At 39.4% G+C, this 16,146-nt stretch overlaps 1 protein-coding gene across 21 annotated transcripts in view; it reads left to right on the top strand.

The window, feature by feature from the left end:
- dst (dystonin) overlaps positions 1-16,146 on the top strand; it is a 204,890-nt gene that overhangs the window by 83,498 nt on the left and 105,246 nt on the right. For all 21 annotated transcript variants that reach the window (XR_008963505.1, XM_057341524.1, XM_057341543.1 and 18 more), the window contains 2 exons: positions 398-475; positions 1,140-1,232. Coding sequence is in view for 20 of the 21 variants with exons in the window: in XM_057341524.1 (XP_057197507.1) it covers positions 398-475; positions 1,140-1,232 (171 nt within the window). In the remaining variant the exon portion in view is untranslated. The remainder of the gene's footprint in view (positions 1-397; positions 476-1,139; positions 1,233-16,146) is intronic.

Raw genomic sequence — 16,146 nt, 5'->3', positions numbered from 1 at the left:
GCCAATGCCATTGATTCTCACGATGAAGAATAAAACTCCTTTTGTGTTCTATTGAAAAGATAACAGCATACCCCAGAACATCTGTAAATAATGTCAACATTTTCACTTTTGGGTGAACTGTTCCTATAATGTCATAAGATTTAATTTTGGTTTCTTCAGAAACTACTAAGAAAAGTTTTTTTAGGTGTTAGTCCGGCACAGCCAAGCAGGATATCGCTCTACTTCTCTCAAAATTCACAAAATACATCATTTTTTATGTAATAAAATGCAACAGTCGAGATTTTCAGCTGTGAGTGATAGCATCGTGAGCTGGTACGGTGAGTGTTTGGTGCCGAGAGTTCATCCGTGTCACATATAACTTATACTGATGATATTTCCTGTCTGTCGCCCCTCACAGCCACGGGAGAAGGGCCGCATGCGCTTCCATAGACTCCAGAATGTACAGATTTCACTGGACTACTTAAAACGCCGGCAGGTGAGACCACTGAAAGTAGTAATGGTTATACACGCACACAAGGAGACCTCATGCCCACGCTTCTGACGGCTTTTCATGTTAAAAATGTCAATTTTTACCTAGATTCAGTAATAAATGCCACTCATCAAAAATGTAAATGGCAGCCGTAGGACAAAACATGATTGTACTGTCTGCTACAGTTAGTGTGTATGAAATATCAGCATTTTTAAACTCTTTTAGGATGAGATTAAAAAAGCATCATTTGGCAAAGCCTATTATAAATAAATGAATGAATAAATAAGTAAACCTATGTTTTGTTTTCCAACAATCTGTGAAGATGTAAACAATTAAGCACCTGTTCTTTCATTCTGACCTCTAGGGCCCTCTGGTGGTCATAAAGTACAGAATATTTCTTATGCTGTAAATTAACTTCTGTGTTTGCTCATTTTGTTATTAGATTAAATACTAATTTGATTAAAAAAGTAGATTATTAGATTCATTAGACAGTTGATTAAGAATAGAGTAGCAAATCATTAAACAATTCCCAAACCATTAGTATTACATATTTTAATATTGATATTTAGGTTTAAGTTTATTGTCAACTAGAAACTGTAACTTCACATGTATGCAGAACAGTGCACAATAGTAAATAAAGTCACTCATGATAACATCCTTGTGCTGACAGGTGAAGCTGGTCAACATCAGGAATGATGACATAACAGATGGAAACCCAAAACTGACACTGGGTTTAATATGGACCATAATTCTGCACTTTCAGGTGAGTGGAGGCTGGTTTTGTTTTAAGATATTTGCTTTGTTTTGTGCAATCCCACAATGTCAAGAGTTTATACTTTGTGTTGTAGCTCATGTTTTGATAGCTATGTAATAGTGAAGTTTGCAGTTCAGCCCATGACCACAAGAGGTCAGACACTGCTTGAAGGGATGACTGCAAAACTACATGAGTTCATGGGTGTGCAGTTAGTTGACTTGTAAAAATGCAAAGATTGTGTTGTATTTTAATTATTGTGACTGAAGCAGCAGTTTATAGTGATGGCTAACACAGTTAATTTCTCTTGGCTCGACAATGGCAAACCTTCAGAGTTTTAATGAACGGTATTAATGAAAAGATCCATATGCATCGACAGAGATCTGATTATCAAGTGACCCTAGAATCAGCCCTGCTGATCACCTAGAAACACACTAGCAACCACTTACAACGTGCTTGAATCACTATATACTGTAGCTTGAAAACATTTCGCAATCCAATGATGAAAATCACACACATTCTATATAGACCGTTTCATCGGACGCCTGACCCTCCAGTTATCTTCCGGTTTGTGTTTGGGTAGTGTCTAATAATATAACTATTTATATTTAATTTATGTTAATATTAATTTGTATTATTATTTTACTGTATTATAATTGTATTGAATAAACGATTTGTTGAATTTTGTTGTATGTTCATTTTATTAAATAAACCAGGGGTCTTCAACTTAGATGAGAGATGCATGGAGCAGGGACCCCCTTATACTAAATGTGTAAACGGAGTAGGGATGTAACGATTCACAGTGAGCCGGTTGAAAATCGGTTATAATGAGTGATGATTCAATTCGGTTGAGGCTTGAACTGAATCGCAATACATTCTTTGAACAGCAGGGGCCGCTATTTTCACTGCAAACCTAAACGTGGATGCTGATATTTCTTAAATGCAAAAAAATCCAATAAAAGCACAGACAGTATTAGTTCGTTTATATTAAATAGACTTTTTCTATTATTAATTTGTTATAAAATCGCAGTTTACTTTTGTTATTTGAAATAAAACATTATTTTATTATGCAAAGAAACGTGAAGCATTTAAGAAGGCATGCAAGGGTAGTTGTTCATTTCTAATTTGTTTCAACTCATTTTTTAAAAATAAATCGTGAGTAAATCGTGAATAAATCGCATCGTGAGATCAGAATCGTGAATCGCATCGCATCGTGAGCTGAGTGAATCGTTACATCCCTAAAACGGAGCTATTTAAATAGAAACAACCCTGTCACAACATAATATTTCTAAGACATTACATTAGCACTATTATGTTGTTGTTGCACATAGGCTATTACTTTTCTGTGTATTATTTTCGTTTTTATATAGATTGCTTGATTATTTTAAGGGATTTGCAGCATCAAGCATTTTCATTTTACTGTGAGATGGACAATTCAACATTTATTTGAACCTTAGTTTTTATTAAGGCTTCGATGAGATGACTGACCCTGGTTAATGGCAAAACTAGACTATTCTAGTGGAGGTAGAGGTTGTCTCTGGATGCAAAAGAAATTAGTGCAGATTTGATGCATTCTGTTGGAAAATTAAGTGTCATTCTTTTTTTTTGTAATTCTCGGTGTGTTGCAGAACACACCGCTATTTTATAATTCTGAGCTCCGTTGTCTTTCTCGTGGATCAGCATTGATATCCTGCAGAAAACGTCGTCAACGAAATGACATTTTCAGGGCAACTTGTTTGACGTGCACCATCACGGTGTCATGGTTCTGCCCCACCTTGTCTTGCTTCTCTTGACCTAGTGGCAGAACCATGATAGAACCTCTTGTTTTATGTGGAGAGTTAAGGAGGGGCTTCTGTCATGGTTCTGCCCCACCTTGTCTTGCTTCTCTTGACCTAGTGGCAGAACCATGATAGAACCTCTTGTTTTATGTGGAGAGTGACGTTTTGTCCCTGTTGGTCTTCCACTCTCCGGTGTGGCGTCTCTGTTCCCGCCCTTTCGTCTCCTCGTTATTGTTTGTTAATTAGTTCATGTCCTGCACCTGTCCCCTCTTGATTTATCCCCTTTATTATGCCCTTGTGTCTTCTGTCTCGTGCTGTTTCATTGTCGTTTGTCTGGTGAGTGCCTGTTCTGTGTTAGTCTAGTCTAGTGTAGTCATTTGTAGTTCATGTCATGTCATGTTATGTTTATCTTAGTCTTGTTAGGTGTATTTAGTCTTAGTCCTGTCCTGTTGGAGATTCCCCTGTTTTGTTTTGTTACCCCCACGTGGGTCTTTGTTTTGTATTTATATTTTATTAAATGTCTTGTTAACCCCTTATCCGCTGTCTGCGTCTGGGTCCTCTGTATTGTGTCCTTGTTCCCTCACCATTCATGACACACGGCTGTTACACGAAAAGTAACACAAGTTTTTTTCTGCAGAGCATCATATCAGACTAAGGAGAGCAACATATTACTACGAGTCCGTGTTATTTTCCGGGCAACTTGTTTGACGTGCACCATCAGTGCACAGTGCGCGTTTCATTGATTTTAAACACCTACGACAGTTTTGTGAGAGTTTACAATGCAGAGGCGGTGTGGTGTCCTTTGCCTGTCAAAGTAGCGCTTTACAGCTTTAACAAATTTGAACAGAAGTTCAGAAACACATGAGAATGCACTTTATATGCACGCAACTCCTTTCATGCGTACTTTTATCGGAAGGGCAACAGAGAATGCACTGATTCTAACCCTACCGGTTTTTATTATGCAGATGTAACGTTTCTTCCATTGCTTGCTTCCGCTGCCTGAATGGATGTTTTGTCTGCACGCAGGTTAAAATTGCACTGCGCGGGAGCTTCCATGAGTCTGCGTGGCTGTGCACATGCGCAGCTTAAAGAGAACATTGGTTGTAATATTTTTGTACCCATGCTATACATTTTTTACAAAAAGTTGCCTGTGAGTAAACAGTAATTAGCGGACCCATTGCAATTCCCGGACCCCCGGTTGAAGACCCCTGAAATTAGGGCTGCACGATATTGAGAAAATATGCGATATGCGAATTTGTTGTTGAATATTGCGATAACGATATTTCTTGCGATATAACATTTCCTAAAGAAATGCTATTTTTTTATTTATATATATGTAATTATCATACTGAAATAAACAGTTAATATATATTCTTTTGATGTAATTAAATCTAATTCAGGCTAAAAAAAACTATTTGAGGAAGAGGCAAACATTTAGACTTAACACTACAGTGTGTGTGTCAGGGTTCTGGTAGACGAAGAGCACACCACGGAGGTAGATAAGAAAAAGGAGTTTATTTAAAAAAACAGGTAAGTATCCAAAAACAGGTAAATATCCAAAAACAGGTAAATCTCCAAAAACAGGTAAGTATTCAAAAACAGGTATATCCAAAAAAACAGGCAAGTCTTTCAAAAACAGGTAGGTATACTTATCGGGGTTGAGAATTGCTTTGAAGACAACAAGACTGAACAGGGAAGAACAAAAAGGTGCAAACTTAAATAGAGTCCTGATGATGTGATGCAGGTGTGGACTAATAAAAAATGGTGGATGTGTGGTGCATGCTGGGAAATTGAGTTCAAAACTCCGGGGAGAGGGAACGGGTGAAGCGAGCTGGCGGTGACGACATGGGGGGCGTGGCCGGTGGTGCTGAAACCGTTACAGCCTGTTCAATTCAACAGGACTTTTATTTTGATGGGTTTTCTGGGAAGGCTCAAGTTTTTGTGTGTTTGCCAATAGCTTCACTCAAACAGTAAAACGCTTGTAAAATAAACTCTCAGAACAACTCTGGAGTAGTGATGGGAAGTTCGGATCATTTTACTGACTCGGACCTTTGAGTCTAGTTCAGCAAAATGAACAAATCTTTTTTCGAGTCATATTGTTCATTTTAGCAAAATATAATTAAAATGTTACATGTTACTTTCCTAACACATCTACTACTTATGCAAACGTTGATCACATTTCAAACAATACAAAACTATAATGCTATAAGAAACAGAAAAGATTAATTCATTGTTTACCTAGGTCTTTAGTCTATGATTAGCTCACCACACCTCTTATCTGACAAGTCTTCGGGTTTGAGTCGTTCGTTCATCACGTGACAGCCCCGTACGCTTAACCAATGCAGTCAGAGCCGGAAAGAGAATTGATTAGTTCACCTCCCGAGTCTTCGGGTTTGAGTCATTCACTAATCAATTCTCTTTCTGGCTCAGACTACATTGGTTAAGCGTCCAGGGCTGTCACGTGATGAACGAACGACTCAAACCCGAACTCGAAGACTCGAAACAGGTGAACTAATTCCTGTACAGGACCCATAGAATGTTGCGCAATGCGCATGCTCGACTGAACAAATCACTCCCCGAGACGACTCGTTCTTCCCGAGTCACATTAAATATTCGTTCGTTCAACCTACGACCCATCACTACTCTGGAGATGAAGTTCACGTGTTCATATCCTCATACAATGCAGACGCAGATAAATCTTCGACCATCACTCGTGTTGTATGTTAAACTGTGCACATAATTCACTCAGACAAGCAGAACAGCCAGATGACATTGAAATAACAGGATTCCGCGTTCGTATCTAGTTAATGTACGTGACATGGACTCAGTGCAGTGCACTATTGATTATTGTTACACACAAACAAGCACAAGCACAACCACGACAAACGCACTTAACACATACACGCAGCTCTGTCTAATGCACATATTTGTATTATTCTACTGTACATATATGTTGCACTGTTGTTATTCATTTTTTTTCAAGGTAACGTTACTTGTCCGGTCGGGCAAGTAAAATTCTCTCTCACTTGCCAGTACAAAACATTCATTTCTCCCAGACAAGCGTTAATGTCGAGCCCTGCAAAATATTGCCATATTTCAGATGTAACGTACCGTTTTTTTTAGGCACAAGTTCGTCGCTGTCATTTTCCTTGCTCGTCTCTATTCTTGCCATATTTATTTTCCGCTCTCTGCTTTGAGCCGCTAGGTTCACCTTTGGGCCTGCGATCTAGCCAATAGTATAATAGCACCTACTTATTGGCAGGTATAAAGATAGTAATGCTAATTTGGTCCAATTAATCCAATTTGGACAATCTAAGCACGCAACACACAAATGATTGACACATGAAACAAATTTAATTTATCGCATCTCTCTGCGATATGGATATCGCATATACTATTATCGATATAACGATAATTTTTCGATATATCGTGCAGCCCTACCTGAAATAAACAATTTGTTGAATGGGTCCTGTAGTTTTGACGCATTTAAACAATCCGTATGGTACACTGACATTTTGAGGTTGAGCTTGGTATCGCAGTCTAAATTCAAAATACTGGAGAGACAAGTTTAGCCAAGTAAGGGTCCTTCTCGGTTTCGTTTGATTGTTATCAGAAATAATCTACAGGCACTCTTTAACAACACTTTTTGTTGTTAAAGAGTACATAACATGAGATCATGAAAATGACATTTCATGCAGTGTGTAATGTTGCCGTGTTTGAATGCAAGCAGTCTGCCAAGTTGTAAATCCGAAGGTGAATGAATAACAAAGTTATTGGCTTGGAAAAATGGAGTCGACTCTGAATACATGCTTTGCTTAATGTATATTTGCTTGCAAAAAGCACACATTTCAGGGCTATTTCACAGGTTTAGAGAGTCAGACTCGTGATCATGAGGTTGCCGCTTCGATACTCAGTGCTGGCGGGTAACAACTGAGGTGCCGGGGAGCAAGGCGCCTTGCTCCCCGGGAGATGCAGTGATAGCTGCCCACTGCTCCGGGTGTCACGATCGGCAGGAAAGAACCCAAATGCAGGCAGACGGTGGTGAAGGGGTTAAACACAGATATTTATTATTAACAAATAAACACAAAACAAAAACCCACAATGGGGTAACGAAGACCGAACTAAATATAAAAACAGAAACAAAAGTACTTCCCACGAGGGGGCAAAAACAGCAGGACCAAAATAACAAGAACTAACAAGACCAAACGTCAAAACATCAAAACACAAGGCTGGACTTACGAGAAAAAGGCGCACACGAACGAGGTATACATGCATGCACAACGCAAGAGCACAGGACAATGAAACAAGAGGGCATTAAATAGGAGAGACAAATGAGGGATAATTACACAGGGCAGGTGAGGAACATTAGACACGATAGGAAAGCAATACAAGAAACGAGAGGGGCGGGGCTAATGACAAGACATGAGAAAACACACGAGATGTCAAAAAACAAACATCTCATGGCTTTCTCACATATAACCTAAGGCTTTGCCATGGCTCTGCTACAGGACCAAGAAAAACATGACTAAAGGAAGCAGAGCCATGACACCGGGTGTATGTGTGTTCATGACCTGCAGTGCGTGTGTTCACTACTCACTGGATGGGTTAAATGCAGAGGTCACATTTCAGGTATGGGTCACCATATCTGACAAGTAGGTCACTTTCACATGTGTCAGAGCCTTCAGTTGTGTGATTTTCATAAATCCTTTTTTTTAATGATATGAGGGTGAATGATGACAGTTTTTTTGGGTGGGGGGTAACTACACTACCGGCTAGGGATGTAACGATTCACTCAGCTCACGATGCGATGCGAGTCACGATTCTGATCTCACGATGCGATTTAGTCACGATTTACTCACGATTTATTTTGAAAAAATGAGTTGAAACAAATTAGAAATGAACAACTTCCCTTGCATTATTTCTTAAATGCTTCACGTTTCTTTGTATGATAAAATAATGTTTTATTTCAAATAACAAAACTAAACTGCAATTTTATAACAAATTAATAATAGAAAAAGTCTCTTTAATATAAACAAACTAATACTGTATGTGCTTTTCTTGGATTGTTTTGCATTTAAGAAATATCAGCATCCACGTTAAGTTTTGCAGTGAAAATAGCGGCCCCTGCTGTTCAAAAAATGTATTGCGATTCAGTTCAAGCCTCAACCGATTTGAATTGTTGCTCATTATAACCGATTTTCAACCGGCTCACGGTGAATCGTTACATCCCTACTACCGGCCAAACGTTTTCCAACACTTACTCACTCATTCATATTTTTTCCACATTTTAGAAAAATTGTAAGCTCATCAAAACTGTGGAATGCCACAAAGACAACTATGAGGATTATGTTTCAACTAAAACACAAAAAATCTAAACAATTAAATAAAACTTTTTATAAATTAGCGTCTTCAATGTAGTCACCTTTTGAGTTCCCACAAAGATATTAATTTTTACAAGATGCCTCACTGCCGTTACAATGAATGGCGAGGAATGCAATGCTCAATATGGCCGCTCTAGCGAAGGAAGTCCCGCCTTCCAGTAAAATGAGCCAATCGTCAATCAGTAAAGACAATTCTCTGAAGCGGGGCTCTCGTGAAGCGCTTGCCAGCCTGGGCGCAGGCGCAGTAGATGAGGCGACTTTGAAAAAGGTGATTTTTAGCACAATTTAAATTTAGCAAACCAAAGTTATGATACAGTTCATGTCATGTTTAACTAATGATTGGAATCAATTTAATTGTGATTTTTGCCAGTGATTTTAGAAATATCTGCCTTCCCCCATTCAAGTTGATAGGACTGTGGACTTGCTATGACGTAAATAGCTGCCCTGAGGCGTTGCAAATATGGCCACCGAGACGGCACGACTTCCGTAAACGGACTTTGGTTCCCATCAATTCTGAGCTCTTATTGACTGCTCTATTTTTATTACTTAGTCAAAGTCATCCATTTCAAAGGATTTTTTTTTAATAAAAAAAACTAGATTAGTTTAATATTGAAAAGTTTATATTTGCACAATTATATTTTTGTCTATTAAACTAATCTCATACATTTAAGCACACACCTTGCAACCGGTAGTGTATATCTGCATCATCAATATCAACATTAATTAGCTCAAATAGTTTTCATTGCATCAGCTTTTTGTTTACTTGCAAAACTGTGCACTTTTTTTGCTTTACATGGTGAAAGATGATTATTTGAGTGCGAGTTAGAAGTTTACAGAAAGTTGCTTTTAGTCTTTGTGCTGCAGTATTTTGCAGGGGTACAGTGATATGAAGAGAATTTGTGTTGCAGAGGTCACCGGCAGAGGTCACACAGAGGTTTTGCCGCAGCTGCACTTTTGCAGGTCTGAGCCTGTAAAATGTACATCAGATATAGTACAGTATATAAGACGTGTAGAAGAGTGCAGTCTTACAGGTTCCTCACACAGGACACGTTTTTCAATATCACAGTGTTTTATTTGTTCAAAATGGACCTGATTGACATCTTTGGCCTCTGATTTGGATTCTCGCCACCTCAGCTCATGAAAGCCATGTTTTTTAGACGCCGTGTAAGGTTAAAAATGGATCAGCGGTGTAAAATGTGTCCTGCAGCCCCTAAAAGAGTTTCAAGAGTGTGGACGCACAGTCGATCCTCCACCACTGTAGATGATTAATATCAGTCACCTCATGTTCGATTCGTGCTGATGTTGATGAGCGAAGAGTTTTAGCAGATCCGTCAGATCCATATTGATTCATATCAGCAGCATGAAGACACCAGGAATGCAAGAAGGAAAGCGGCTCACTCTTGCAAACCACCCTGACCCAGCCTTCCCGACGGCCCACATCTAGATCATTTAAGAGCCAAAGGCTTTCAAAACAAGCCTAAAAATCGATAACCAAGGCATAGTGGAGGAATGTGTTAAATAATGCTTGGTGCATAAAACTTGCTGACAGGTAGCGTGGGGACGTGCCGTAGCACCTGCCGCTGTCACTCCCACGCGAGCCGTTGGGCATGCGGCCTGTTCCCTCATGATCCGCAGTTAAAGGGCACATACATAGAGTTGTTTTTGATGGCTCTGCCAAGACTTTAGTCTCTTTCGGCTGATTTCTGAACACTGTTCATATTTTTCAACCCTTCTGGGAACTTCTTTAGAAAGTATCCAATTTTAAAAAGATTTCCAGAAAATTCAATTATGCGTTTTACAGTAAATTCAGAATTTTTGCATTTGCACGTCTCTAGCAATTATCTTGAGTAACATATGACGAAATCTATGTTTTGGACATGGTATTGATTCATCTGTACAGTATCCACAGCTGGCGTCTGAATACTGTCTGAACAGTGTTTGAACAAAGACATTCAACTCTTTAGCCTTTATGTAGATGCTTGTGGATGTAGTTCTGGCATATACATATGCTTTGAAGTCCATGAATGGAACCACAATGAAAGGAATATGAAAAGGTTTGTACATTGCCTAAAGCAACTGTATGGTTGCAACATATCATTTCATCGATTCTTTTACAGTTGCTATTTTTAACCAATTTTACAGATAAAAAACAAATATGTATGAACATATTATTAATGATTCATACTGTGCCACCAGGAACAAAATCAGGTGTTCTGACTGGTTTTTAGTGCATTGCTGTATGATTGTTAGTAGGTTGTTGAATGTTGGTAGGGTGCTACTGTGCGGGCGCTGGGGATTACTGGATGGTTGTCAGGTGGTTGTTTGCTGGCCCAAGTCCTAAGAGCCCACCCCTGTGGTCTTAATGATGTTCTGTTGGTGAGATGTGGCTATTCTGCATTTCAGTGTGGTAGCTAGGGTGTTTTGGGTAGTTTCTAGGGTGTTGCTAGGTTGGCCCAAGTTAGAAAATCCCATCTTCATGTTTTGGTGGTATTCTGGTCTGTAGATGTCTCAGCAGACATCATTAATTTACTTTAAATAAATGTTTAATCATGTTTGCTGCGTTTATGAGATATGATGTGATATTCCCCCGTTATAATTAACATTTTGTGTCAATATACAGTTTATATTACTAATGAAATGGTATTTTATATCACTACACCGTTTATTTTCAGATAAAATATTTTTAGATTACCGTATAGTTTGTATCAATTCAATTTGACTTATAAAGTGTTTTTCACAATTTTGCATGGTTTCAAAGCAGCTTTAGGTACAATTAGACAGTGGTTACTGTAAGAATGAGAACTAAAGGAATAGTTCACCCAAATATGGTCACAATTGACTTGACAATAGTCATTTTTATCCTAATACAGTATGTAAAGTCAATGGTGACTATTTTTAGGTGAATTATTCCTAAAACGAAATGTTGATATCATAAATAAAATTTTATTTTGTATCACTATACCGTTTATATCCCTGATCAAAATCAATGTTTTATATTACTATACAGTTTATGTCATTAATAACCATATATAGTTTATATTGCTAAAATTTTGTTACAGTTTATATGACTAACAAAATATATTTAATATTCTTATACAGTTTATATCACTAATAACATGATTTTGTTCCAGTGGTCTAAGCACATTCAACTTGGCTTTACAAGTTGCAAAGATTTTTTTACAGTGCACTGGACACTGGAACTCTTGCAGAGGTTTTGCCGTAGTTGTGATTCATATTTAAGAGTAAAGAGAGAGTTCTGGGGCAGCACTGTCTGCGCCGTGTTATTTTTAAAGCCCACATGATAGGCCGTGACTCTCCAGTCCCGTTGGAAAGGCTCAACATGCTGAGCATAGATTTCACACGGTTATCAGAAGGCATCAGATGAGACTCTGACTCACTTCTGTCCCCTTTCCCCCCTCTCTCAACACCCTCTGACCACTCAGGACAAGCAGTCAGAATCGGAGAAACCCAACCCGAGCAGGGCTGTGTTTACACATCACATGAGGGCTGTGACGTTACCTCAGCTGTGACAAACCACCGACGGCACAGCTGTGTTAGTTTTTGTCGCTTGCCGGGCGTCTCAACCTGTTTAGTGTTTGTTCTGCAGTATCAGGGGAAAGGCTGATGTTTCAAAGGTCACTGAGATTTCACTGTGCTGGCAGCGTGAGAAGAGAGGGCCGGGCTGTGCGATAACATCGGCGAATGTGACACACAGGAAACACAAGTGTTTTTGGAGTCTCGGAGGGAATGCCGTCACATCTGTTCAGCTCTGAATGTTTGCTGCCGGTCCTCTGCCATCGCATTAGTAGCGGGACACATGCAAGGAAAAGGATGATTACTTCCTGCTGGGATAAGAAAGTTCTTGACGTTGTCAAACTTGTTTAGAGATTGCAGGAGGGAGTGAAATATTTGTTTGACAAGCAGCGTTACAAACACGAGTGACCGTCATGGGTAATACGTGCGGATGCGTGAGGGGCTCCAAGGAGGAGTGTTACGTCGATCCAACGAAAGCCCCATTGAGTCCAGCGCAAAAAGAGCTCAGTGGACGTCGATACTTTCAGAAAAGGAGAAAGAGAAAGTCTGCTGAGTTTAATGCCACTGAGTCTCTGAGGAGCCCTGCTACAGAAAACTGTAAAAATGACGATGCGGGTGATGTCACACAAAGTAGTCATTCTGTCAATCAGACCGATGATTTGATCTCAAAGCGAGATGAGGATCCAAGGCCCAGGCAGCAGAGCATCAGTCATGGGGTCTATGTTGGAGAAGTCCCGGTTCTCCGAAGTAAAACCAGTGCAGGTGCTGCTCAGACAGAGAAAGAGAAAACCAAACTCACTGTTGACCGTAATCTACACGGTGTCACCAAGAGCTCCAGGAGCATCACGCCAAAAGAGCTTTTGAGAAAGAGACAGCTGAGGAGGGCAGTAAGTTTTGGGGCAGTGGAGCACATGCTCCGGACCATGAGAAGAAATGGATCCCAGATGAGCAACATGGAGGACTTGGAGGGACTCTCCAACATGATTTGGGAGACTCAAGTGCACAGGAAGCTGAGGAGGGCTCACACTTGCTCTGGATGTTTAGTTTCCCAGAGTTCTCTGGATGCTGTCCAACAACATCCTAAGCATGCTTCTAAACACCAGGAGGTAACAGTAGTGATTGCCATTCTTTTGTTTTGCATTATAGTTTAATGATTCAGTATGATGTCTCAATGGCCCATTTGGTATCAAATTAAGCAAATGTTCAATTCAGTTCAATTCGATGTTATTAATATACCGCTTTTCACAATGTGCATTGTTTCAAAGCAGCTTTACTGCTGAAAAACGCAGAAAATATAAAACACAGTATAGTGCATGGTGTTTGTAGAACAAGCAAGATCATTCTAATAAAGCGATGTTAATGAATTTACCGATCCTTTAAGATAATCTGATAGCTAATATCAGCAGTCTCCCGGTGAGCAAGCCAACACAGCCCTGTGGCGAGGAACCCAAACTCCACTGATAAATAAATGGAGAAAGAAACAGTCTCAGTCGGGACGGCCAGGTCTCCTCTGACACATCACAGCTGCACTCAGTGCCTGGTCAGACAGAACGCGTCTTTTGTTGTGAGACGCGCCTCTTTTGAATTGTTTTCAGTTGGCAGGCAGCGTTTTGCGCGCTGCTTATGCGCGCCGGGCGCCTCGCGTTTCTGCCGCCTGCTGCGCCTCGCGTTTTAAGCGGAGCGCTCAGAGCGCCCGAAGTTGAAAAAAACTCAACTCTGAGCAGAAAAGCGCTTGACGTCATGTGCGCTTTTTTCAATTGTCCAATCGAATGAGTGGAGAGGCGGGGCTTCTCTTGTGGCAACGGAAGTTTACAGATGCTCGGAACGCCTGGAGACATGGAGGAGAAACTTGTTGTGGCTGTTTCGGGTTACCTAGCAACATACAAAAAACCCTGCGCGCTGCTCTTTTCAAATAGTCACCAAAAGAGCAGCGCGCCTCGCATTTTCGAACATGAAAAGCGCGTTCTGTGTGATCGTACCCTAAATGTGTCTAAATCAGATGTGAGAGATATGGCTAAAAATACCTTAAGCTTTGGTCTGTTTCTAATGTGGAATATGGTGCACAACCTATATGGATTACTTTAATGTTTTAAATCTAGACAGATGTGATCACTTTCTTAACAAATGATGCCTAGTTCTTAAGTCAGATTACCTACTTTATCATTCATGGCAGTTGCTAGTTACAGTACATTTGATATGTTTTGGTGTGTTTGGCTCTTACTTGCTCAGTCGTTCAACACCAGCAATCTAAACACCATGTGCCTTGCTCTCTTCCGACAAGCTCTATTTATACTGTGACCGACCTGCAGATTCCTTTAGGTATAACACCATTGTGTCCACTACATGGTCATTACATTTTACTACGCTGTGCATGATTGTAAAAACTGTGTTATCCAATAATGGCATTATTTGAATAGGTGTTGTTTGGCTTCAGGATTTCTCCTGGAGGTTTGTTTTAGTGTTTCAGCATCATATGAGACGTCTCTAAAGGTCTTCATGACTTATCATGGGTTTAGTTAAGTAGGACATTCATAATATTATTCATGCTATTTATTGCCTGTGCAACCAACCTGTGCTGGTCAAAGAATGATGAAATATCACATGAATCAGTCTCCAGCACCAGCTGAACATTAACACTTAAAACAGCAGGTTTATTCGTGAAGGGCCATATTACTGACAGCACTAAACATCATGTTGCATCTCTGGAGTCTTTGATGTGATAAAAGTTGTTGTTTTTCAGTCTGAGGAACCAGTATTTGGGGCTGCTTTAGAATTTTAAAGTTTTACTTAATTAATATTGCATATAGGAATGTATAGTCTGTTATATTTGACCTGTGCTTCTCTCTCCTTTATCTTAAATGTGTGCTCTCACTGTGCGTGTGTGTACGTGTACGTGTGTGTGTGTGTGTGTGCGTGTCTTTGTGTGTGCGCGTACTTGTCTGTGTACGTGTGTGTGTGCGTGCGCGTCCATGTGTGTGTGTCTGTGTGTTAGTACGTGTGCATATTGTGTGTTTGGAGTGTTTTGTATTTGGGTATGTCTGTCTTCTGTGTTTTCACCTTTTTCTTGTTTTTACAGGTACAACTTTAATTGGTTTGCTTATAGTCAATATGTCTCATGTACAGCTGCTTTGTAACAATGAAAATTGTAAAAAGCGCTATATACATAAAGTTGAGTTGAGTATTTGGTTAAACAGCAGTTGATTTGCAAGTTGATTTAACATGTTTGAAAGATCTAAAATAAAGTTAAAAAGAACAGTTTAAAATAATCATGCTGTGTTTTTTATCATACACTGTTATTTATGAAACATTTGACAAATTATTTCAATATTTTTCATAATTAGATTAATTTATTTAAACATTTAATATTAAAAAAAATACTTGTACACTGTGAAAAAATCCAACTTGAATATGTTTATCTAACAAAGGTAATTACGTTACTTGAACAAATCTTGTAGAAGGAGCCAATATACCAGTGGTTCTCAAACTTTTCAGATCAAGTACCACCTTTAATAAAATTAGTTACCACCTAATGACCGTGATAGAAAATCACATGAATAAACACTCATATTAATAGTAGAGCTGTGACTCTTTACTTGCCTCATGATTACAAACAGGGCTCTGTAAATGACTCTTATTTGGTGATTTATTAACTTTGTGGGGACTTGCAGAAAGACTACAAAGACAAACATTTAACAAAGAACATTTAACACAGATAAGTATAAATGTATGCATAAACATGCAGAGAACAGCTGTGTATAACACACAGATATCTAGGTTTTAGGTAAGTCTGTCTTGTTTATGTTCTATTAGACTCACACTTTACTGCAGTGGCTCGTCAAAGCGGCGCGTCGAAACTAAATCGCAACGCGCGTTTCATTAATTTAACCTCAAGTAGATGCAGACGCGTGTTGAATTAGCGCTTTACAGCAGTAGCGCTGGGTTCACACCAAACGCAAACAATCGCGTTCCACGTTCTTTATTACTCGAGGGAAAAGTTTGTTATTTTCGCGTGAGTGACGCGATCTGACAAATATTTTCAACCTTCGCGTCTATATGCGTTTTTGCATTGACTTTGTATGTAATTTACTCGCACAAAATGCTTATTTCACGTGTGAACCCAGAGTAACAATATCAGCTTTAAACAGCGGTTCAATTACATAAACATAAGCTTAATTTGCACGCAGCTCGTCGGAAGAGATAGTGGTAGACGCACAAGCGTCTGTCTGCTCCGGT

Source organism: Triplophysa rosa, linkage group LG9 (assembly GCF_024868665.1).
Source record: "Triplophysa rosa linkage group LG9, Trosa_1v2, whole genome shotgun sequence".
NCBI classification, from domain to species: Eukaryota; Metazoa; Chordata; class Actinopteri; order Cypriniformes; family Nemacheilidae; genus Triplophysa; species Triplophysa rosa.
Note: the sequence above shows the minus strand (reverse complement) of the source record. Positions and strands in the feature narration are given on the sequence as shown.